Source organism: Pipistrellus kuhlii, unplaced genomic scaffold (assembly GCF_014108245.1).
Source record: "Pipistrellus kuhlii isolate mPipKuh1 unplaced genomic scaffold, mPipKuh1.p scaffold_m20_p_7, whole genome shotgun sequence".
Taxonomy (NCBI): Eukaryota; Metazoa; Chordata; class Mammalia; order Chiroptera; family Vespertilionidae; genus Pipistrellus; species Pipistrellus kuhlii.
Genome location: NW_023425573.1, coordinates 60999699 through 61022758, shown reverse-complemented (window position 1 = coordinate 61022758; position 23060 = coordinate 60999699). Strand labels below are relative to the sequence as shown.

The following is a 23060-nucleotide window of genomic DNA, read 5'->3' as shown; positions in this document are numbered from 1 at the left end:
TTACAAGGAGATATCATACAAAACCATTTTTCAAAGTAGCCTTACAAAGTAGCTGGACAAAAGTAGCCCCGCCAATACAGCAGCCATTGCAGCCACAGTAGCCCCACAAAACAGCTACACCTCGGCTGATCAGCAACACATCTTTATACCAATTTAAACAAAAGAGGATTCTTGCCAAAGAGTAACATCAATACTTGAGTTATAGAAAGGTATGCCTGCGCAGTTTATACAGTAAGATTGCTGTGTCCTTGCTTTTGCGCCTCTGTATGGTAGATTGGTCTTGAACATCCAGCATACTCTGGACAGGGCTCCCATACTCAAATTGGTCTTGAGCATCTGGCATACTCTGATCAGAGTAGTAATTATAATTTATTATACATAAGATATTAATTATATAGTATTATATATGTATTATATAATATCTTTTGTATTATAAATTAACTATACATATGTTATATACTTTATAATATTCTATCATATATTAATTAATTCCTAATAACCCATGCCTGCACATTCATATTTTAAAAAAAGACACTGAAACACTGAAATACTCTCTGTGTGTTTGGAGTTGGGTAACTGTGCTATGTATTGACTAGCGTCTCTGTAAAACATGTAAAACCAACATGTTGAATGGCTGAGAATGTGTGCTAACGTTCTCGTTGCTTAGTAGATATGCATTAATCCTTTAATTCAGTGGTCTGCAAACCGCGGCTCATGAGCCACATGCGGCTTGCAAGCCACACTTTGCTGCTCTTTTGACTATTGAGTTTGCCGACCACTGCCATAGTTCATAGGCATACACTTCTCTTTTCCATTCACAATGCCACATGGCCCTGAATCAAGATTCTAGAGGCTACCTGGCTTAATATCTGTCTTGTATAGGTCTGGGAGAGTTCCCTGGTAATATGCGATGAATGAGTGTGCTTGGATGTCCAGCTTTCCTGAATGATGCCGCTAAAGGCAGTCTTAACCTTGTCTTTTATGGTACCTGACTCTACCAAGTGATGAGCTTTTCATCTGTGAAGAGGGGGAACTTATTAACCTTTTTTTTTCTTTTTCTTTTTTTTTTTTTTGTTATTAAGGTTCCATTTTCCATTGCTGAAAACAGATTGTAGCTTCTTTTGTTTTATAAAGTAATGACAATACTTTCATACACTTTTTATCCTCTAAAAATACTTTGAGATTTATCATCCACTTTTGCTTACATTATTAGTCTCTCTCTCTATATAGTACTTTTTTAATTCTTTTATTCTGATTTTGGTAAGAAGAGGAGCTTAAGGTATGGTCAATCCTCAACTTTCAACTAGATACCCTGGCATCTTTTCCTCAACTTGTATAATATCCAGAACAGATGGCTATTTTCCAGCATCTGGATTCACCAAATAAAAATATATAGCACTATTTTTGAGTAAATAGAGTGGCAAATTATACATCCTGTTAGTCTCTTCATCTGTCTGATTTCCAAACATTGCTATCATTATTTTTATCTTAGATTATAATGATTCTTTATCTGAGATATGATAAAAATAGAAAGTAAGCACTTCGGTATAAAATTGAGTAAAGGTGTGATAAACATTATTCCATGTTTTGACCTGAAAATTGTGTGATATCATGGTCAGGTAACAAGCATTTGTTGAATATTCTCTATGAGAAGAAGTAAGTTCCACATTTAAAAGCTTTATTGTCAGAATGTCTGGATTTTCAATCAGATTAATCTGGATAAACCAAACTGCCTCTGATCCTTACTAACTTTGTGATCTTTTCCTATGTACCTTATTTGCCTTAGATTTATCACCTATGCAATGAGTTCGATCATCATAACTACTTCATAGCAAGGATACTGCACAGTATCTGTTAAAACATCTGGCTGTAGCACCAAATTATCTGTGTTTGAGTCCTGTATCTGCTATTTAATAGTTGATCTCAGGCAAGCTCACCTTCTTTCAAAATTATATTTAGTTCTCTGAGCTGGTGAGATAATGGGATTTATGTTTAAAGGATGAGACTTTCTTTGAATTGCTGTAATTATATGAGATACTCTTTGATATCTTGTGAGGGGGTGACTTTGTACTTGTGGGAGGAACATGATTAAGGGCCAGATGGGGGCCAAATCTAAGATGAATCCAAGATTTCCACTTCCTGGTGTTCATGCCCAATATAACTTTATATCCTTGAGTGTTTAAAAGTTTTTCTAATAAAATGTTTCAAAGTATCCTAGAAGGAAATGATTATAGTTCCTTAATGTAAAATAAGACATCATTTTAAAGGAGTTTCTAGGGGCATGAAGGAATATTTTATAAGCATATTATCTTAGTGTCAATTATCCTTTTACTAGAATATATTTACTCATTAGTAATAGGGCAAATAGAAGATTAGTATAGAGGAGATTATAATACTGAGAATTTATTTACCATGTGGATGAAGCTGCATAGTTACTAATTTCATTATTTATAATATAATCCATAGTTTACAGTTGAGGACATAGAAACAAGAGGTTATATAATTTGTGCAAAGGTTAAGTTATAATAGAACATAAAACTATTCAAAAATAACAAACTATGTAATTGTATAATACCATTATAAAGCAGAACTACATCTATATCTACATTTATATACCTACCTACATATATCTATATATGTGTTTTATTTCTTTTTCTATCTAGAAGAACATAAATCCAAAACATCTTATATACTACATAGATCATGGAGCTATTATCTAGCTAGTATCAGTTATTTTAGTGGTTGACTAATGGAGGGGGAGAGTGAGAGGAAATCATTTTGAAAATTTAACCTTATTTCTGTAAGGATAGCAGACATACATTCTGTGGGATATTAGGAAAGTTCATTTGAAAAATAATGCTGCCTTGGTTCATGTTTTATAAAGAATGATGGATACATTTCTAACAAGATATCTTAGAGCAAGACATTATAGGCTACTGAAGGTCTTGGTGAGTTCAATGAAATAATAGGTCACATGTATAAAGAGATGAAGTTTGAAATGACCCATCCTATAATATGTGTCCTATACTATGCTAAATTCTTTGGATTTTAAGATTAGTAAAAATGGCCCTTAACATCAAGACAGAACATCTGCTTTTCTTCATTTACCTTAAGTTAGTTGCATGTGGCTTTTGCTCTTATAGCTTGAAGGTATGGAAGTCATGAAGAAAATTATTTTTTTCCCCTGAGAACTCTAAATGTTATAGTATAGAATTAGATTGAGGAGTTTTGGGTGATTATACCAATTCCTTTTCTATATTCATAAAAAATGGGTGAAAAACTCCCCAGGAATCCCAAATATAGTTTTACATAAACATTTGTTCATACTATACCAACTAACCTCTTCTTTGACTAGTTCTCTTTTAAGTGTATATCTATGCAGGTGGTGCTAACTTGAAGGTCAATTAGGAAAACAGGGTGAGGGATCTGTCTTTTATGGAAAAGTGCTGCCTTTGAGAAATTTTTTTGATAGGAAAAAGACGGCAGATTTCTCTTATAAACCGTACGTTCTTATATTTCTGATATCTGGAATCAGTAGTTTGCCAGAAACATTTCCAATCAAAAGCCAGAATAACCCATGAAGTCTGTTCTGATTACTGAAGATGTTGAACTAGTCCTAACTTCAAACAGTAGATATTTCCACACTTTAGTGGTATATGACAGCTCTATTCATTCCACAATGTCAAATTCTTTGGTTTTGGCCATTGGGTATTTATGCGTTTCTGGCTAGGGAAGCAGAGAATCCTAATTTGATTCTGGAGCCAAAAGTTTTCAGGCCCTGTTCCTTTGGAACTTGGACTGCAGGATTTTGGCACTGTATAAAGACTAGGACAGAGCGAGTAGTCACACATAACTAACTGACTCAACAGAGCATATTCAGGGAGAAAGATCATGCCTACACATTGGATAACCATTCTCCAAGGCAGACTGACACCACCCTGAATTCAATCACCCTTGAATAAACACACAAGGAAAGCATGGTTTTAACATACCTCCTGGCACTCTCTCCAATGCTGTCTGATTGGTTTGAGTTCCATAGGCCAGGCTGCAGATACAGCCATTACTGTTGTTCTTACTTATGTCTGTCTGCTGTCTGCTAACAAGCATTCATATGCTTTGGATCATTAAAGTCACAACCTCCTATGCCAACCTATCCCTCTCCATGGGTTCGCTGTAGAGTGGAATGAGAGAGGCTATTTCTGTTGCTTTTTCTTTCTATTAGGACCTCCACTCGGGGTTATTTCTGAGATCTAAATATTATAGCTTGCACCCTTGCCCCTATTGAGCATATAAATCGTCTTCCCATTAAGCTGGTTCTTTCGGACTAATTTATTTCTATTGCTGCTGCTTGTGCCTTTTCAATGCAAGGCAAGTGATTTGTGCTGAGCTGCAGCAGACAAAAAGTGCTGTAACTTAAGCTGTTTCCTGGTGTCATTGCTATCTGTGAGAGGTCTGCTGTACTTACACCCATGCTAAATTTCTCCTGACAGACTCCAGGTGGTGGGGATTTTCTCAATCCAATCCATTTTGGTGTTAGAACTTGTCATTTGGAGCTCTGTGGATTCATCCCTTTCATCTCACTGTTGATAGCAGGCTGGGTACATTTGTGTATTTGCCTGTATGAGGCCACATGTGTCTTCAGGTATAACCAAAGGTGAAGAAATACAATTTTCTCTTTTAGAGAAAGCACAGAGAGAGGACAGATATTGGACCAAGAAAGAGAACAAGAGAGAGAGAGAGAGAGAGAGAAAATTGTCATTTGTAGTATTATGCAGGCTGCCCATCTAAACCCATCATTGCCTGGCATCTACATACTAAGGGCAAGGATCCAGCCAACTTGTGAGTGGGCATCATGCCATCTGAGCAGATGGGCATAGAAGTCGGCAGCCAGTAGACCATGTATGTGCATCAACGGTGGGTGTTGAGGGCACGATTCCCAGAGGAAAATGTCCTAACAGCTGTCTGGCCTGAGCCAACATACTAGCACTTACGACCAAGGAAAAGTGCCATCCTTCAATCCTGCTGAGTTGGATTAACCTTCAGAACTAAATCTGCTTTTTCGGCAGCAGAAGGTGAGTTTGGGGGTCTGTGAAAACCTCAAAGGATAACAGAGAAAGGAAGCTGAAATGATACAATTATTAGATATTCACTAAAGATGCTGAGAGCATTTCCATGTATGTTTTAAATATTTGACCAAAAGTCTGTTAATTCTTGAAAAAATGCCGTAGTTATTAAAAGCATTGCCTCTCACAATGCTTTTGAAATTGACCTTTCCACACAGACAGAGCATTTTCAATGAATCAAATAGTACATCTCCATCTTTGCATTAATAAGTAAAGATGTATGAGGAAAAGTATCAAAAGACTATAGAAACCTGATTGTGAATAAATATCTTTATCAAACTTTACATATTATGGATCAAGTTGTTGTATAATGGATTATAGCTTTCCAAAGAAGAGAAAATTTTCTTTAGCAATTGAACATACACCTGAAAATATAACAAGGAAACTTGAAATTTCAACTTAAGCTCTTCTGGGAAATGGAAGAGATTTTATATTTGAAACTGAAAAATAAAGCCTGATTCTAATTTGTTGAGATTTTCCAAATAGTTGAACTTCATGAAATTAGATATAGAGTTTTGCCAAAATAGCCAAATGATGAATTGACAATGATTTGTTTCATTTGGTTAAAAATAGGCAGACCATTTTAATGATGTAAACCTTCAATAATTATTTATTTTATATTTTGTTTTGTTCTTCGGTGCCTGTGCTTTTTGTATAATAAATAATTGTAAAACTAATTGTCTTAAATCTTTTATTTAAAAAATAACATATGACTTTCAGTTGTGGAGGAAATGTCAATTTGGCACGAGTGTTATTTTTTTACTATCTAGTCTCTAAACTATTTTTTTTTCAACAGAGGAAATATCTCTGTTGTAAAGCATAAAAGAGATGAATATACTATTTCAACTGATAATTTTAGTAGCTTTTGCTATAGATCTAACAAATTACATGCTATCTTAGTTATAATACCATGAATAACATAATAAGTAGAATAAAATGTTTATGGGTCTATGTTGGCCTTGTGCTTATTGTTATATCAGTTTATAAATATATAACTAAATATAAATTAACATACAGAGAAAGAAGAAAATAAATTAAAAAATTAAGACAATATATAAATGTACTTCATATAAATTCCATATAAATAACACTTTTAGTCTGAGAAGACTGTCTTAGAAAGAAATATTCTACAAAAAACATGGGAGAAAGAGTGGGGGATGGGGAGAACTAAAGGAAATAGTATTTAGCAATAAATAAGGAAGTATGCATAGTACACAATTATTTTTTCTTTAAAGAGGAAGTTATGTGGCAGTTTAATTTTCTTCTTAGAAGACCACAGTGGTTGGGACTAAATAAAGCAAGGGAAAATTATCCAGGAGTTAAAATAATTCCAGCAAGTGTTTTCCCTTTGTCTATTTGAAAGATGAGAAAATGTGGTTAAAGCTGAATATAAGTCAACTAGATTTCCTAAGGATTGAAAGACTGGTGAACACTACAGGTGACTCAGACACTGACCAAAGAGTATTCAAAAAAAAAAAAAAAAGTTAATAAACTTTAATATGTCCCCCAGGAGGATTCCAGATATTTTCTTTTCATTTTCTGCAGGGGATAAAAGAGCTAAAAGAGAGTATCAGATTTCTGATTGACAACATACAACTGAAAGAGGTTTATGGAAAAGCCAAAAAATAAAAAAGAGGGGTATTTGCATTGGATGCCCGCTATGGCAATTGGATGATATTGTGGGCAGAGGAAGGAGTAGAATATAAATCTTAAACATTATATGTGTGGTACATTAACATGGAATAAAACAGAAGAATTTGGATTTTTATGATTTATATCTTTATCTCCATTAGGACTATGAAAGATACATTTAGTTAGTGGTAGAGTAATTGTGAGACATGGATGACTTTACAGTGTCTACAAACAGATAAGACAGAGATGAAAAACATAAGATAATGTCCTCATATCTTAATTTGTTTCTCTCAATAGCAGTTACCTCCCACATAAACACAATTTTTAAAATAAAGCTAGCACTTAAGGTTTATGATTATTATTTCTAAACAACTAAATTGTTATGAATATAAAAAATTTTGGCCATGTTTCCACATAAAACAAACAAACAAAAACTTCACTGACCTCTCTTAATTTTTGATTGTGATAGCTTTAAGAAATATAATTTTGCAAAGCAAATGAAGATTTGAACAATAGAACTGGGATACAATAAGAGAGAGAGAGAGAGAGAGAGAGAGAGAGAGAGAGAGAGAGAGAGAGAGAGAGGCAGAAAATTTGAGAACCATAAAGATAAAAACTAAACTTAGCTACAAATTTATGTCTGTTTTTTATCGAAGTATCCAGGGAGGTTGGTAATGGGAAGTAAGCCTCAGAAAATGTATGTGTCTATGAAAATGTTGGAACAAACTAATGCTTTTATTCAAGTGATTTTATTTCAATTCTAAGCCACAAGATATAAACTTTCATAAAAAATGATAATCTATTTAAACAGAGCTATGTGGAATGTTTCATGTTTATATATAACTTTCACAGTAGACCCTCCTACACCAGAAAAATCAAATGCCCAAATTATGTTATTTTTACAGCTTTTAATGTATCAAGTACTATTTCCACCCATCAGTTTCATTTCCTTTAAATAGATAAAAATGAAAAAGGAATGGAAGAAAAAACTGAAGATACGTTGAAAAAGTGACTTTTTAATTTTTTTTTGAAAGAAAAGATATTTGAAAAAACTTAATTATCATGCATATTATAATAAGAGCAAAAAGGAACTTAAAGGAAAATATGCATTGAACACTCTGAGTACTCCATTTTCCTGCTTTGCTTTGCACAATTACAAAGCTAAAGTACTTGGGAATGAGGAGGGAAATAGAAGGAGGAAGAGTGGTGGGTGATAATAAAGTAGGAAAAGCTCATAGATTTGATCTAAAAGTTTTGCAGTGATATGTTAATCTGATATTGGGTTCAAAAAGCCAAATCAGCCCTAGCAGATTTGGCTCAGTAGATAGTGTTGGCTTATGGACTGAAGTGTCCTGGGTTTGATTCCTGTCAAGGGCACTCGCCCTGGTTGTGTGCTCAATCCCCAGGGAGGCCTGAGCAGGAGACAGCCCAGTGATGATTCTCTCTCATTATTGATGTTTCATGTTTCTCTTTCTCCCTCTTCCTTCCTCTCTGATATCAATAAAAATATATTTTAGAAAATAAGTAAAATATATACATTTTTAAAAGCCAAATTATAAGACATTTGTATTTGATCCCTCCCCCCCCCATGATAGCTTACAAATCATTTCTATTTATTGGACTCAATAAATCAGTAGGAAGATAGCATCATTAAAAAGAAAAAGAAGATGAGGTCTGACATTTTTTTTTTTCACCTGAAAAGGAAGGGTTGTTATCCCCTCAAGTACTTATTATGGAAATTCAATTACTTAAGAGGCAGAACACTGTTACAGAAAAGCAGTTTAAGACATAACCATGTTACCTCTAAAGAGAGAAAATTTAAATTATTAAGGCTTATTTTTGTTAAAGAACTGGAAACTCTCAAATAGGAACTTGGAAATAATGTTGAAACCAACATTTTATAATTTGAGTATAAGAATTAGGAAAAAAATAGGCTGTGAACACAAATATGTGGTAGATATAAGTACATGTCTACTTATGTTTAGAGGAAGGATCTGTATACTATTTCAAACATTTGTAAACAAAAAAGAAAACAAAAACCATATTGTCAGGCTTCCTCAGAAGAAATGCTTCTGGAATTCAAGGAGAAAATAATGTATTTAAATAAAGTTATATCAAGCTACTACTATATTATTACTGTTATTCAAGCTTTCCAAATTCAGGGATTAATTAATGATTCCTACAAAAATGAAAAGCATCTAAGATCACACAATGGATCGTGCTTCTGCCCATATTCTTTAACTTACCCAGAAGAAATTTGCAGAACAAAATATAGGTTTTTTTTTTATATCAAATACATTTAGAAGTTATGAAATTCTGGAGAAAAACTTAGGACCATCCAAAATAAAGTACTCTCTTTGTAATACTAACAATAGAAATGTTTTATAATTTTAACAAAGGAAGTACATTTGAATACCTACTATTAAAAATGACCAGCAAATGAGTATACCATAAATGAAGTATTGACTGGCTAAATTGAATGATCTATAAGGACACCTAATGTCTTAAGTTGGAATGTTTCTCAAGAATGTGCCACATAATAATTTGCAAAATTACCATATAGCAGTAATAAATTATTTCTAAATATATAAATTCTATAATATTTTCATACATATACATATATTCTTTGATTCAGACTTCAAGTTTCTTTATATTCAATTAAGTATATCATCATGTACAGACAGCTCTCTTAAAACATCCTAATTTTTCTGATATCTATGCAAGACAACTGAACAATTTGGATCAAAAATTTCCTAAATCATAAGTCTCAGTCAGCATAATCTGATTTGAGATAATAACAGATTTCTGTGCCCAATGCTTAACTGAGAAGAGCAGTAAAGCAAACGACAGGTGATGAAATTTCTCCCATGCTCCACCCCCCATCTTCATAACCTAGTTGAACATGATCGATTGGCTAGCTTATTGATTTAGGAATTATCAGCAATTTTACTTCCCCTAAAGGATTAAGATGATTATAATTAAGATGATTTATAACAGATTTGAAACCTGATTTCTAGCTTCCTGTGTAACTATGTACAAATTTATAAGTTTGACACTCTTTAAATTCCTCTTTCACATCCCAGCACACAGGGATTTCAACTTTGTAGTTCCTTAAGCATTTAATGCCTGTCTTTATACATATACATTGGTATTGTTGGAGAAATAGTAAATTGCAATCAAATATTGCACCCTATTAAGGCCTTAGATCTGTGTTAAAATATTACCCAGATTTATCACTAGCTGTGTTTTTATTTTTCATTTTTTAGAGTTACTTAAAACCATTTGTGTCTGTGTTTCTAACAATTATGAAAAGAGGGTAATATAAATGACCTCTTAAGGTTTGTATGAGAATTATATATATTAATTAATGCAAAACAATTAGAATAGTGTCTGGCAAATAATAAGTACTCAATAAATGATAGCAGACAATATTATCATATCATTTATCACTTTGAATTTTGTTTATACCATGGAACTAATGATTTCCTTCAAGGGTAAAATGTGTGTGCTAAATAACTGGTTATTTTTGGTTTCAATTTCTTCTCATTAAAATTTGTTTACCAAACTTCAGTCATGCACTTATTATGTTTGTGGGTGTTTTTTCCCCCTCCATATTTCATATACTTAAATAGCTATTGACAAATATTTTAACATTAATAAATATCATTTTTTTCTCCTAAACCTCAGGACATAGAGGTCTTCTTAGGTTCAAAATGAAGAACATAGACCCCACAATTTGTAGGAAGTTACATGGTAGAAAAATAATGTGAAATATGAGATATTACAGCTAACCATCTTTGATTACATATTTTATTCAAATTAATCAGTCTCAAAGATTTACTTCTTATTTTATATTTAATTTATTCATCTTCTTGAATGAATCTGAATATGATTGTTTTCACGTACACCCACTAATTTATATTCTTTGAAATAATTTGTAGCTTTTTAAAAGAAAAAAAAATAATAATAGCATCAAATGTCAATACTTTTGCAGATACCCCGACACAGAAGGAATCATTCACAGCATGTCTTGAAAGATATTATTCCTCCATTGGAACAATTGGTAAGTGATCCCTTCACTCAAAGACTGTATTCTTTAACTACTGCTGCAAAGTGAATTACCCTAATTCTCAGCAACTTAAAACAGCACTCATTATTACCTCATGTTTTAGTAAGTCAAGAACCTAGCAGAGTCCCCCAACACAGTATATCTCAAAAGCTTACAATCAGAATTTGAGCCAGAATTGGGGTCTTGACTCAGGTACATGGTTATTGGCAGGGTTCAGTTCCTCCAGGGCCGTTGGTCAGACACTCTCAGTTACCTGTCACATGTGCTTTTTCAAAGCACACAGCTAGCTGAGCAGGCAAAAGAGTCTACTAACAAGATGGAAGTCAAAATCTTTTGTAATCTAATGGTGGAAATTAAATCCCATCAATTTTGCCACATTCTTTTGGTCAGAAGCAGCTTATTAAATGGAGTCTACACTTAAGGTGAAAGAATTACACAAGGCTTTGAATTATAGGAATCAACGATATTGGGGGCCTCTGGCACATTTTAAAAAATTTTTAAAGAAAAATTCATCTCTTACTATTAGATTCTATGTCTACCAGAGTAGGTTTTTGTTTTTCACTTTTATTTATTGTCCAAACTAGTGGTCTGGTACAGAAAATTCATGCATGGGGGTGTGTGTGGGGGTGTTCCTCATCCCGGACTGCATCCTCTCCAATCTGGGATTCCTTGAAGGATATTCTACTGCCAGTTTACATGGATTGGGCCTAAACCAGCAGTTGGACATCCCTCTCGCAATCTGGGACTGCTGGCTCCCAACTGCTCACCTGCCTGCCTGCCTGATTGCCCTTAACTACTCTGCTTGCCAGCCTGCTCACCCCCAAATGCCCCCACCCTTGCCAGCCTGATCACCGTCAACTGCCACCTGTGCCAGTGTGCTCATCCTCAACTGCCTCACCTGCCAGCCTGCTCACCCCAATTGCCCCCCCTACAGGTCTGTTTGCCCCACCTTCCCTCCCCACTGGCCTGCTTGCCCCCAACTGCCCCCCTGCTGGCCTGCTCACTCCAATCTGCCCCCCTCCTATCCTTATCATCTCCAACTGACCCCCACTGATGGCCTGCTTGCCCCCAACTGGCCCCCCTGCTGGTCTGCTTACCCACAATGGTCCTGCCCCCTCCAGCCTGATCACCCACAACTGCCATCTCCTCTTGGCCTCTAACCACCTCTACTTCAGCCCTGCCACCATGGTTTTGTTCAGAAAAACATCCAAAAGGTCTCCTAGAAGGTCTTCCAGTCTAATTAGTATATTACCCTTTTATTATAGATAGAGGCCTGGTACATGGGTGGGAGCTGACTGGTTTGCCCTGAACGGTGTCCCAGATCAGGCTGGGGGTCCCTGCTGGGATGCCTGGCCAGCCAGGTTGAGGGGCTGACTGCTGTTTTCAGGCTGGTCACACCCCCTTCAGGGTAGGGGTTCCCACTGGGATGCCTTGCCAGCCTGGGTGAGGGGCTGATGACTGTTTGTAGGCTTGCCATGCCCCTGGTGACCCAAGCTCCCAGCTCCTCCTTTTTTTTTTTTTTTTTTTTTTTTTTTTTTCCAGGGCCTCCTTGAGCGGAGGCTAGGCTAGCTGGAAGCAGGTATTTATCTTTCTTCTATAATTAAAACTTTATATCCTTGAATGGAGGCCAGGGCCAACGAGGGCGGGTAAGAATCTTGGATTCCTCCATTGTGGGGGGACTGGCAAACCATTTTTTGATAAATACAATGCCCTTTTTCTTTGTGCTCATACTTCTTGCTGTATTTCACATTCGTCAACATGCTACCAATCCATTGGCTCATAGGATGCTCCACAGTGATGATTTTATTCTTATTTATCTCCTGCTATTCCATTACTGTTAACTTTGGAATTTCCCATTTTTAACACTAAAAATGTGTATTTTCATGTTTCAGTCATCTTATTTTCTTTTGCCTTGCATGTTCTAGATCTCTCGACTTCACTCTAACTAATGTCTCCATTACTATTCTCTTGTTTAGAATAAAAATTGCTCTCAAGAATTGTTTACCTCCTTTACACTTGTTAATTTATCCCCTCTCTTTATCTCTTGAACCAACTCCATTTAGGCTTTTATCCCAACTACTCACCCGCTATCAAGGTCATTAGTTGCTGTCATATTGCTTAAATTCATCCCTAACATTTCAAGTTTTCTCCTACCTGAATATTTAAACCCAATTGATAACTCTCTTTTTTGGAGGCAATATATCCTTCACTTGGCTCATAAATTGCTTTCTAGTACTGTATATTGTGACAGTTTCACTTATATGTCTAACATACATCTCAAATTGAACATATCCTAAACTGATTCTGATTTTCTCCTACACCTAATTTTCTCCATTTTATAATGTGCTAATATTATTTTCCAGATGCTTCAGTCAAAATTCATAAAGTCATCTTTGACATCGTTGTTACTCTTATAAGATAAACTTAAATATCAAATAACCTGTTAGCTCTATCTTTAAAATCAGTCCAGAATCAGTTCACTTTTTGTAGCTTTTGTGCTATCATCTCACACATGGTATATTATAATAACCTCACAACTGATGTGTCCACATTAATCCTTACTCTCTAATTTTTATTTTCAACACAACAGCCAAAGTGACCTTATTAACATATAAGTTACATTATGTCACTTCTTGTCTCAAATTCCTCTCTGGCTTTCCAAAACTCCTAGGGTAAAAACTGAACAACAATTACTGGTTCATTTGATCCTACTGGTCCCAGCTAGCCAGTTGGCCTCATCATTTTCTTCTTTCCCCCAGGTCATTCTGGCCACCTTACTTCTTCCATAGGGCCATTAAAACTGTTTTATCCTTTGCCTGGTACAAAATAATTCATTTGATGCCTAGAAATTTGTAAGGCTTATTACTTAATTTGCTTTGTATCTGTTCAAATATTACCTTTAATTTATTTATTTAAGTTCTCTATTTTTTAAAGTATTATATAAGTCTCCTTTCCCCACATTGACCTCTCCCTGGCCACCCCCACCATCACATGCCCTCACCTCCTTACTGTCTGTGTCTATTGGTTATGCTCATATGCATGCATATAAGTCTTTTGGTTGATCTCTTACCTCCCTCCCCTACCTTTCCTCTTAGGTTGAATGGTCTGTTCGATGCTTCTTTGTCTCTGGCTCTATATTTGTTCATCAGTTTATGTTGTTCATTATATTCCACAAATGAGTGAGATCATGTGATATTTATCTTTTTTCTGACTGGCTTATTTTGCTTAGCATAAAATGCTCTCCAGGTCCATCCATGCTTTTGCAAATGGTAAATTCCACTTTTTAAGATAAGTCTTCCTAATCTCTCTTAAAAATAAGCAAACAATCCCTCCCCACCATTTCCATTCACAACTCTTTTATCTGACCCTAATTTAATGTTCCCCATAGAACTTATAAACATGTAGCATGCTATATTTTTATTTGTTTGTTATTTCATCAGAATATTCTGTGAGAGCAAGGGTACTGTCTCCTATATTCATAACTCTGTTTCCATTATTCTAACAATTGCTATAACATGGAAAGAACTCAGTAAACATATGTTAAATGAGTACACAAATGAGACAGTTAATGGCTTTGGTTTTTACTTCCAGGCCTATATAATACACAGGTCTATTTTGTATACATTCTCTTCATTATCTCATCTTATATCTTGAAGTCCTAATTAATCATTTGTTCTGGAATGTCTCTGTGTCATCTCAGAAGTGAAATCTCTGAAGCTGATTCCCCTTTGCACTGAGCTTATCTGCATGAGTAGTAAACATGCTACCAATCCATTGGCTCATAGGATGCTCCACAGTGATGATTTTATCTAGGCTTAGAACACATTTTCTTTGGCTCCTTTATGTTCTCTATGATGCTTCAGCATTTTCTGAAGTAGTTTCTTCACAATGGATGTGGTGCCCACATTTTTCTTAATGTGTACAGGCAAACCCTTGCCCAGACCTCCCAATGCCTCTGATCTCAATCCCTCTACTGTCCACTGTACTCAGTGTTACACAAGATCATGGCCCTCCCACACCAACCTTCTTTAAACAGTACCTTTATTATTTCATTCTTCTTGACAAAACATTCAGTAGCTTCCTATTTTCTATAACACTAAGCCTATAGACCTCTCTCATGGTCTCTGATTTACCTTATTTATTATCTACTCCCAAATACATACCCTCAGGCCAGCAATAGTAACATGATTAAGACATGGCTCTTACTCCAAAGGAGCTTAAATTTTCTGTAACAATTATCATTTCTTCATCCCAGTGCTCTTTTTTTGAACACTTTTATTTCATGGGTAATAGGCTTGTTCCATGGCTAGACTATAAATACTTTGAAGTTAGGGGTCATGACTTGTATTTTCTTTCTTATATAATACTTCACCTTACATTGCTTTCAGCCCTGGTTTTTGTTTAAAAAAGACTTGCTTGTCAATTGATTTAATTTTAAGATATTAAAGGATTATTAAATATTGTCAATTTCAGATATTATTGAATATATGAATTCTTTTTATAGTGAAAGCCAATTTTTCGATGTAATTAACATGTAACAGTGTCTTATTTTTATAATTAATTACTCAGATATCAACTAAGATATCCTTTCCACCATATATGACCATTTCCACCTCACACCTACCCCACAACTCTTATTTATGAATTATTCCATCATGATGGGCAATGCCAAAATAACCCCTCAAACAGCAAATTCTGATTACTTTTTAGCTACTACAATTTAAACCAAGGCTTTAATTATCCCAGAACCTATGAAGTCATCTTATATCTGACTAATCTAACTTATATATGTATATGTATATTTGACCTAGAACTACATATTTTTCCACAAGCCTGGCATCTTCCTTACTTCTAGCCCTACAATTCTGCTTTCCCTCATGCCTCAGTGTTGCTTCGGAAGTCATGCATGAGTTTTGGCAGTAGTTTGCCTTGGCAATAACCACCGGAATGAGCTACCACAGATGAGATACTATACATTAAAACAGTTTATTAAGTAATAAAAATTTTAAGTTGGTGTTACTACTCATTGTTTTTATGATGTAGATTTTTGAGATTATTTATGTCCAACATTTGGTGCTATATAAATCTTACTCTTTTCATCTCTTATATTGAGAACATTGCTGAACATTTCCCAGGGATCACGAGAGGTGTTGGCTTTAAGCATAACTGGCACAATCATCCCATTAGATCCATTCCCTTTGGAAGAAAATGATTTATTTTACAAAAGTGGCATCTGCCATCATGGAAGCTCTAAAAGATGCTATCATCCTTTGGTGACCATGCTTTACCTCCGAATGTTTTCTTTAATAAAGTAGATTGTGATCAATGTGGGTAAACAGAAGCATAATGTGTTTCTTTCAAATATTGACAAAAGAATAAATTCTTAATTAGAATCTCATGGTGGAAACTACCCTATTCACTGAGAGGTGACATCATTTCTGCCGCCTGGTATTCAAATCCATGTGCCACCAGCGCAAGAGCCCTAAATTCTTTTCTGAGAATCTATCTGGATGTTTAGCAGGCGCTATAATGCTTTAACAATTTTAAACATGAAACATCAACTACACCAATATGTTTTTATTGCCTGATCTTGTATACTTTATATTATAACTGTTCATGAGATCTAATTATTTTCACGGCACTTTCCTTTCCCCCCCTGTAAAGATATGTTCGAGAAAAATCACCGTGTTTAGAACATGTTAAATCTTTATCATCTTTATTTTTTTTTTATCAAGAGTATAAGTCACGTCTATGGATAACCCTGCAGGAGTCAAAAGCCTGTGGCAGGTTTCAGAGAATCATCTGCTCCCTCCTGAGCTAGGAGGATTTGGAGGATAGAGCTCTGGAAGTTGCCATGCCTTGGGGGCAAAGCAGGTTTTTGTAGATAAACCTTAAGTCACAGATTCTACCTTTTGGAGCCAGATATCATTTTGTAGATTAATTAATACTTGTAAGGACTTTCAGGATGAAAGGCATTGTGAGCACACAGTGTTTTCCTATTTTAAAACAAAAGACAGCCACTTTGAGGGAATGATTCTATTGACTAAATCGAAGGAAAAATAATCCACAAGCACTTTAGTCTTTCAGAATTCTACTTTGGCAAGATAAAATTAGGTTTTCTGAAATAACATACTCAGATCCTTAAGCTGATCATATGTTAATAATAATCATATAATTTAATAACTAATAGAAATCATCTCCATTGTTTCATGCACCATTTCTTGTCTCAAGTAGGAGTGTGTTTATAAATTCTGATATTTATTGAGGCCATTCCTGTGCTAGTTTTGGGGTATGCATAATATGCTACTCATGTTCTTTTTTTGAGGGACTTTCAATTTATGAGTAAAGGGAAGTGTTCAATAAGTAAAGGAATGAATAATTTTATAAATGCATATTACAAAACCTGTTTTAACAGCCAAAAAACAAATTTCTATGTGAGAGGAAGAGCCTACCTTGGATTGAGTAGTCATAAAAGCACTCTTTGAAAGGGACATGTAAATTGATATATGCAGTTTGGAGATTGTCAACCAAAGAACTGGAAGAATAATGATTCAAACAGAAGGAACAGCAAGGGCAAAGGTCTAGAGGACAGGACACATTGCTGCATTTGAAAAAGTACAAGAATCACACACTGGCTAAAATAGAGAAATAACTCAGGGGATGTGAGCAGAGGGGATTATTCTCAGATCATGAAGGCCTGGAACTGATGTTAAGGAGTTTAGAAACCATTAAAACACAAAGAGAGGTTCCAATAATTTCTCTCATCCAGACACACATTTTAAGTTTATTTAACTCTAGAGTAGAGAATAAGAACACACAACAACAACAACAAAAATGCTAATAACATTGAGTAATAACTCTGTCTTCCCTACTGCCTAGACTGAAATCTATATATAAAAGCCTAAGTGACTGGTCGACCATTCGACCGGTTGCTCTCATGCACACTGACCACCAGGAGGCAGATGCTTAACACAGGAACTGTCCCCTGGTGGTCAGTGCACTCTCACAGTGGGAATGCTGCTCAGCTGACCAATGGACGCCGGGAGCAAGGCTCACTGCTGGCAAGTGCAGCTGCAGCAGCATGAGCTTTTCCTGCCTCCTCAGTGGTGGCAGGCACAGCAGGGGATATCGGACTTCTGGTTTTGGCTTGATCCCCTCCAAGCCAGGCTCTCTGACTTGATCCCCTCCAAGCCAGGCTCTCTCCCAAGGGGCTCCCAGATTGGGGGAGGGTACAGGGCAGGCTGAGGGACCCTACCAATGCGTGAATCCCTGCATCAGGCCTCTAGTTAGGTTATAACAAAAAATGAATTATGCTAATAACTGGCATAGACAGTACAGAGAAGGCCATTCTCACTGAACTCCAATAGCAGGCAAAGAAAGGACAATATAGTTATATCAAGGACACAAAGAAATAGAATTCAGGACAGAAAAGAGAAACTGAAGAGGGGGAAGGAGAGGTGAGACATAGGAAACATCTCCAGAAAACTGAAGAAAGTTTTTGAGACACAAAGAGGTGCCTTCATGAGCCTGTTTCCCAAACAGAACCTAGATTTTTGATGTGACCAAACAAAACACACTGGTTATAAGATGAAAGTTTTGGGGAAAAGGCTATGGGGATTTTTAGACATCAAATACTAGCTTTTTCAAAATGACATTTTGGTGATTTAGGGGTAAACAAATCAGGACATGTGGGTAAAATTTCCTTTGAAATACACAGGGGTTTAGAATCATGGGGGAAAAATATTTGGCAATACATAATATGTGCTTTGCCAAACCCAACATTTGAAAAATGGTTCAAGACATTCAGCAGAACCCCACAACCCAATATGCTCTCTCATTCTCAGTGAGAGAAAGAAAGGGAGAATATCCATGAAAGTACTGAGCAACATTTATATAGATGGTTATAAATAGGTTGCAATGAGCAAACTCTGCCTAACTTGAAGGCCTAAAGTTGCTCCTTCCCTGGCACCACTCATGCATGACCCAGAATCATTTTTCTTTGCTGTTCTTATATTCTCCTTTTCTTGTAATCAGTATATCCAGCTTGAATTTGGCTTACTTTTTGAAAGTATGTGCACAGTAAATTATATATTTACATTAGGCAAAAACATTATATTTTGTGTCTCTAAAAACATCATATTTTGTGTCTCTAAAAACATAAGATGTTTAGATAATTAAGCATTTAATTCTTTATGAAATTTGTACTTTATATGACATACAAATAAGCTGGATTTTTAAGATGATTTGTCTCCTCACTTTCATTTGTGTTCTTAATGAATTGCATCCACAGCAAGTCCACATATAAGGTCAACAGATCTGATATAACGAAAAAGAGACAGTTTAAAAATATTTGGAGACCGAGAAGAAAAATGTAAACAGTGAGCTCCAAGGAGAGAAGTGTTGCATCCTAAAGACATTGTCATGAGAAGGAAAGCCAATGAGTTATGTAGGATGAATACATTCCAGAGATCTAATATACAGCAGAGTGATAACTGTTAATAAGCTTGTATTATATACTAGACATGTGCTAAGAGATTAAATCTAAGGTGCTCTTATTACACACACACAAAATAAAAGATAAGAAAGGTAACTATATGACAAGATGAATGTGTTAATTAGCTCCACTATAGTAATCATTTCACTATGTATATTTATATCAAAACACTATTAAACTTCAGTATAATTTTTATTTTAAAAATATAAAAAATGAAAAATAAATTAAAAATTAAGGCAATGGAAATAAGACAGGCAGAAATATCTATTTCTGTGGGTAATGGAGAAGTAAGAAGAATTTAAGAGGAAAAGCAAAGCATAACTTAGGAATAAAATGATATAACCAGGTGCATCCCCATTCTGAGTTTTATAATAGAAACTAGAGGCTCAGTGCTATAGATTCATGCACTAATGGGGTCTCTTGGCCTGGCCTGTGCCGTCTCAAAAATCCAGGACCCCTTGGGGGATGTCAGAGAGCCAGTTTCAGCTTGATCCTTGCAGGCCAGGCCGATGGACCCACCAGGGCAGTAATCCATGCACCAGGCCTTTAGTATGCATATATTTTCAGAGGTCCTCAAACTTTTTAAAGTGGGGGCCAGATCACGGTCCTTCCGAGAGCTGGAGGGTCGGACTATATGAACTACTAATTCCTACTGTAACACCTTGGATGCGCTCACTGCCCAAAAAACCTGGCGGGCCGGATCAGACTCCTCTGCGGGCTGCATGTGGCCCGCGGGCCATAGTTTGAAGACCCCTGATCTTGGGTTAATCTCCTCTGGCCCTCCTCTCTCCTCACTTTACTCTGAGATTTATCAGTCTATCCCACGTTTCCATGCCTATGGATTCTGAGCATCTGCCCCCTATTCGTCAGTGCACATCACAGCTACTGGCCGGCCAATCAGCCAGTCAGCAGGTCATTTAGGCTTTTATAAATATACTAGGGGGCTGGTGCATAAAATTTGTGCATTGGGTGGGGGGAGGTTCCCCTCAGCCCAGCCTCTCTAATGTGGGATCCCTCAAGGGATGTCCGACTGCTGGATGTCCATAGAGGATTGGGCTTAAACCAGCAGTTGGCCGTCCCTCTCACAATCCAGGACCACTGGCTCCTAACTACTCACCTGACTATCCTCCTGATCACCCCTAACTCCCCCCCCATATGTCCTGGTCACCCTCAAATGCCCCTGCCCCTGTCAGCTTGGTAGCTCCCAACTGCCCCACCCCGCCCACCTGGTTGCCCCTAACACCCCCACCAGCTTGGTTGCCCCTTACTGCCCCCCTCTGCCAGCCTGGAAACACCTAACTGTCCCCCCTGCTGGCCTGATTGCCCTAAACAGCCTGCTGTTCAGTCATTTGGTCATCCCTCACTAACCTCCCTGCCAGCCTGGTCACCCCACACAGCTCTCTGTTCAGTCATTTAGTCGTCCTTCACTAACCCCCCTGCCGGCCTGATCACCCCACTCAGCCTGCTGCTCAGTTGTTTGGTCATCCCTCACTACTCCCTTGTAGGCCTGGTCACCCCACACAGCTTGTTTGGCTATCCATTCAGTTGTTTCAGTTGTAACAGTTGCTTAGGCTTTTATATAGATATAGCTAGATTATCAAATAAAACAAGATTAACAGAAAGGTACTGAAAGCTATTAACAGTTCAGAAAAAGTATAGTAAGTGCCTCACAATTAAATAGGAAAATAAATTCTAAATCTATTTGACCATTATAGTAGCCTGGTGTTATAATTACAGAGAGATGAGGCAAAGTTCACCTGGAGCAGGGAGGTCCATCAGAGATGGTTTCACAGGGTAGCACTATTTTCAATGGCTCTTACAAGTTTAGGGCTAGCTCAGTTTTGTGGGTCTAGAAAAATTATATTTATCAAAGTTATCAGGGCTTACAAAAATAATGATCCCTAGGGACTATCTATTAGTAACCAAATTGTAAGTCCGATGTATAAACTATAATTTTGATTAATAAATTTATATAGTGGATATTCTGATGCTGACTATTTAAGGCACCCATATACTACTTCAAAGAACTAGGAAGCTAATTTTTGGAGTCAGAGTGTTGCCAGTGAACACAGAATCAGAACAAAGGGGAAAAAGAAGAATAACTTAAATACAATAGCTGAGTAAATGTTATAAGGAATAAGGGCTTTGTGGTTGTGGTGTTGAAAGCCAAGTTTTCCTCATCAAATTCTGGTGAAAGTCTTAGATCCAGTTTCTTTCCTTTTATTAACATGTATTTTGACAGAACTCTTTTGGTATACTGATGCTGATGAAAACTTATTGTTTTCAATTCTACTTCTTTTATCTGAGAACAACATGGAGCCTTCACATGAAAAATTGCAATGTCTGTACTCATGAGTATAGGCTGGTCTTTCTGCCACAAGTGTTACATTAATCAGAGGTTGTCTTCTGCTCTCCTGCCTTGTCTATCACCTCCAACTAAGGTTGATAAGGCAGTGATATATGGATATCCTACTACCATTCATTCTTTTCATCTGTATTTGAGCAGAGTTGGGTCTACTGTGTATGTCCTCAATGCTAGCAGACTGGCTGGCATCCAATCTAGACAAATCACTGATCTTTCCTGCCACTTAGCATTAAATAGGACTTCTATGGGACATTGGACAGAAAGCTCAAGAAGCCAGATTCACCATCTAAAGATTGGTTGACATTTCTTAAGTATACATAATTTAGGGGGTGTTACTATCTTAAAGACCTTCAAGTTGGCCCAGAACTTGGCATTATGGTATCCTCAACTTAGTCCTCGAGCTATATATAATTTTATACATCACTAGAGATAAGACCACCTGAGTCCTAGATGATCGACATACCCAACTGTAATCTATGTATTATTGTCTTTTCAAGCCATGGCATGAACATAAAGTAGGAATAAATAATTAGAATAATTAATAATTAGAGTAATAATTAATAACAGTACCATATATAAACCTACATACAAAATACATGGAAATCTTTTGCTTGACCTAATACTTCTGCCAGCTCCTATGAGCCTCCCAGAATAACCGATTTTTGGTGCCTAGAACATAGTGAGACATTTCAAAATATGATGACAATGAATACTAAAGTAATTTAAAATCTACCTCATGAAACATTTGCTTGCCAGAATGGGACTTAAATTAAGGCAGTGCTTCTGGTGTTGGAAGTCTCCTTGGAGTTTTCTACTCCAAGGAAAAAGCTGGCCTAAGTGTCTGAGGTGCTGGAGGGTATTATGGAAATCATTCCCCTTAAAAGCAAAACAGGGTGACAGAGCAGCTATATTAAAAGGGAAGGTTTTCTTTTTTATTTTAACTTGAAAATTGGTTAAAAGAATGAATGACTGCAGATAAACATAAAGAGATAATGGGGAGGAATGAACACTTTCCAGAAGTGAAAATGTGTGCCTGATGTCTGTACATGTATATAAACTACATTTAGAAATGTGCAAGTGGATACTTGTAGATATGTGAAAATGTGCACATAGTAAGTGTTGTAGGTAAGAGTACACAGTGAGGTAGAGCATCGGTCTGCGGACTGAAAGGTCCCAGGTTTGATTCCGGTCAGGGGCATGTACATTGGTTGCGGGCACATCCCTGGTAGGGGGTGTGCAAGAGGCAACTGGTCGATGTTTCTCTCTCATCGACATTTCTAGCTCTATATCTCTCTCTGTAAAAAATCAGTAAAATATATTTAAAAGAAAAAAAAGAGTACACAGTGAAAAGACGATTAGCTTCTTCGTAATACACTG

At 36.4% G+C, this 23060-nt stretch overlaps 1 protein-coding gene across 1 annotated transcript in view; it reads left to right on the top strand.

The window, feature by feature from the left end:
• ARHGAP15 (Rho GTPase activating protein 15) overlaps nucleotides 1-23060 on the top strand; it is a 622919-nt gene that overhangs the window by 63541 nt on the left and 536318 nt on the right. Inside the window, exon 3 of the mRNA XM_036422005.2 lies at nucleotides 10750-10818. Within this exon, the coding sequence (XP_036277898.1) occupies nucleotides 10750-10818 (69 nt within the window). The remainder of the gene's footprint in view (nucleotides 1-10749; nucleotides 10819-23060) is intronic.